General features: G+C 25.5%; 1 protein-coding gene across 5 annotated transcripts in view; it reads left to right on the top strand.

Moving 5' to 3' along the window:
- Positions 1-1,310: 1,310 nt before the first annotated feature.
- Positions 1,311-3,522, top strand: part of LOC116185475 (odorant receptor 2a-like) — a 2,408-nt gene continuing 196 nt past the window's right edge. The window contains exons 1-4 of one of the 5 annotated variants that reach the window (XM_031509896.1): positions 1,311-1,358; positions 2,394-2,865; positions 2,970-3,200; positions 3,311-3,476. In XM_031509896.1, the coding sequence (XP_031365756.1) occupies positions 2,400-2,865; positions 2,970-3,200; positions 3,311-3,476 (863 nt within the window). In that variant the 5' untranslated portion in view covers positions 1,311-1,358; positions 2,394-2,399. Of the gene's footprint in view, positions 1,359-1,890; positions 2,324-2,393; positions 2,866-2,969; positions 3,201-3,310 lie in introns of those variants that run through there. The other 4 variants (XM_031509893.1, XM_031509895.1, XM_031509894.1 and 1 more) reach the window with 4 other exon arrangements.

Genomic DNA, 3,522 nt, shown 5'->3' on the forward strand with positions numbered 1-3,522 from the left:
CAGCAAATATTTTAAAAACATAAAAGAATTTAAAAATTTGTATTAATATAGTAAATTTATATTAGTGAAATAAAATATAATAAAATATTAAATAATACATTCTTGGTGATCCATTAACATCAAATACTCGAATTCAAATCATTTTAGTGTTGAAAATGTACAGATATCCTCTCAGTAGACTGTAATAAATGATTTTCGAAATGTATAACAGATGGCACTGTGATGTTATTTGATATATGGATAATGAAACAAACAACAATGATCAACAGTGCCATCATGTGGCATAAAAAACACATATGGATAACATTCCTCTCTTATAATTTATTGAAAATGATTTGAAATGATTAGATTATTCAAATATTAAATGCATTATTATTAGCAATATTCTATAAACTTATGCAATTGTAAATGAATAATATTTTATGTTTGATTTAATAATATGTATTTATAAACGATAAATCTTGCATCATAATCACAATGTGTTTTTTAAATGCGCAGAAATATTTGAAATACATACATATGTAATACATGTAAATATAGAATGTTTAATTAATTAAAATTGTGATGTGATCTTATTATTGTTTTTTAATGAACGTATATATTATGTATTTATATGTTATATAATCTTCAAATAAGATTGAAATGATTTTTCAAAAAAGTATATTTATTTAAAAAAAGACTTAAATAATTACTTTAAATACTTTTGAAATCTTTAAAATCAAGAAATTGTAAAAAAATATTCATAAATTATAAAATAAAAATGTAAATAGAAGAAATAGTAAAGATACTTATAAAATTAATAAAAATAATATAAAAATGTACAATTGCGAAAAATGAAGATATAATAATAGAAAGATAAGTACAAAAACTATAAGTATTTCATAACTAAATATATAAAATTAAATTAAAAAGATATGTTTTTGTGGATATCAAAAATTTTTCTTATATTATATTCTAATACAAATTCGAAATTTTTGATAAAAAATTAGTTTAAAATTTTCTTTTGTCGAATTATATTTTTTATAAATTTATGTATAAATATTTTCTATGACATGCAAAAATGTATATAAAATATATATAAAAATATACATAAAAATGCAAAATTTTTGGAAATATTATTATATAAAGATAAATGTATTAGAAAAAAAATCTTCATAACAAAAATATTTCTATAATTTAAAGTAATTATCTGTCTGATGTTTCTTACTTACATTATAATGTCATATTCAAATCAGATTTCACTTTTTTAATCTTCCTTCAAGACAAAAACCAAATATATATACAATATATTACTTTACGCCTACACTGGTAACCGCATAAAGCATCTTCTCGGAGAACATATGGAGTAATATATTGAGGTAATTTGTCCTCGAAATTCAATTTACTATGACAGCTAGGAAACTTGTTATTATAAATATATTCATCTTCAAAAATATTAAAAAGTTTCTTTCTGTCTATTAAAAATAATGACGGATATATGAAAATTATTTGATTATAAATGTTATATATTCATTTTACAATTTCGATCTCTTTATCTATTCCATGAGGAAAAAATAAGAGATATTTTCAAATTTTTGGGTAATGTTAATGCATGGAACATATTATAATCTATTAAATATATCGCAAGCATAATATATCACAAGAATATGTGTTCATAAAAAGATATTTCGAATAATACAATTTTTAAGAATTCTGTTTGCATTCTTTGCTCGTGTTAAAAGTAATTGCAATTTAATTAACATTAAACATTTTCGTTGTTTTCTATTTTTTCTTCTAAAAAATAGAATCTTTTAGTTATGCGAGAACAGTTCTTTACTTCTTCACATTCCTAACTTGTAAAAAATGTTTCTTTCGAATGAACTCACTTTAGAAACTCAGATTAATTTTAGAAATAAGAAATAAGGAATAAGTAAATGCTCACTGACATGAGATTCTATTATTCATACTGAAATATAAGGAACAAAGTATCTACAACGTAATAACTTCCATCGGAATTTTCTTACGCGCAGTTGATAAAAATGGTAACATCTTGAACGATGGATAGTTAAGTGATTATAGTTGAATAAAAGATGATTCGAAAAATACAACGCGTCAGTCACTATGTAGAAAAAGAAAAGGAAGGAAAAGTTACATTGTATTCAAGTATTACTGATCGATCGACGATTTCCTACATCGTCCTAAGAAAATGAAGACAACATTGAACAAAGAATTTGCTTACGCTATGACTCCGTTGAAATTTCTGTCATGGCCCGTAGGAACTTGGCCTTTTCAAGTGTACGATATATTTTCACTCACACGTACCATATTTTCAATATCACTTGTGGTACGAAGTTTTAATATTATTGTATCTCTCAACTTATGATTAATATTGTTTAAGAATCGTTTTATTACAGTTGCTCATGATAATAATCGTGCAAGTGGAATTATATTTGGACAGAAGCAACGCGGAAAACAATCTAGATGCTCTTCTATTAATTAATTGCGGCATTTTAGCAGTGGCAAAGGTGATGTGTTTTCGTATACATTCTATAGGACTTGTTTCCAATTTTTCTTCAGCGATTAAGGATTACAACGAATTAAACAGTGAAGAGAATCGAGTGATTGTGCGCCGACACGCTTACATGGGTAGAGTAGCGTGCGCCAGTTTAATATTTTGCTCGTATGTCGGCTCCACGCTTTTCATAACTGTGCCTATGCTTGCTGGGGATGAAGAAGAAGTGATTAATGTAACGGAAGAAAGTGCAATAAAATATCCCATTCCATCTAAAAATATATTGGCAATTATAAATATACCGGATAATATGTATTCCGTGATTTTCATCATAGAGTACATAATGCTGCTACTTACGAGTACAGGAAATCTAGGTAATGATCTATCATGTACATAAATATCAGTACTTGTTCAGGATATGATTTCGATATCAAAATATTTTGTTTCATTTTAAATATTCATTTTAAATATTTATTAGGTAGTGATTCGTTGTTCTTTGGTATTGCTTTTCATTTGTGCGGTCAAGTGGAAATTTTGAGATTAAAATATAATAAATTATCCAACGAGAACGAAAGAACAATGAAACATATTAGTTTATTAACCAGGAGGCACATTTACTTGTTGAAACTAAGCGACATGTTAAATGAAACAATTAGCTCTATTTTGGTCATACAATTATTTTCAAGTTGTGTGCTTATATGTACAACCGGTGAATATTTGCAAGTTTTATTTTATTTAATAAAATAATATTTAATTAAACATAATAGCATAATTTTATTTAAGTGCATTCTATTTATAGAAATTTATATCTGTTTCTAGGATTTGAATTTATTCTCGCTTTAAGCATTGGAAATGTTGTCATGACAATAAGAATATGTATCGCAATGTGCGTGCTCTTAATACAATTATTCGCATATAGTTACGTGGGTGAATATTTAAAAACTCAAACTGAAGATCTTGGCAATTCGGTGTACTTCTGTACTTGGTACGATATGCCAAAAAATGTGTCACAAAACATTATTTTTATCATT

This window comes from Apis dorsata, unplaced genomic scaffold (assembly GCF_000469605.1).
Source record: "Apis dorsata unplaced genomic scaffold, Apis dorsata 1.3 scaffold_191, whole genome shotgun sequence".
Taxonomy (NCBI): domain Eukaryota; kingdom Metazoa; phylum Arthropoda; class Insecta; order Hymenoptera; family Apidae; genus Apis; species Apis dorsata.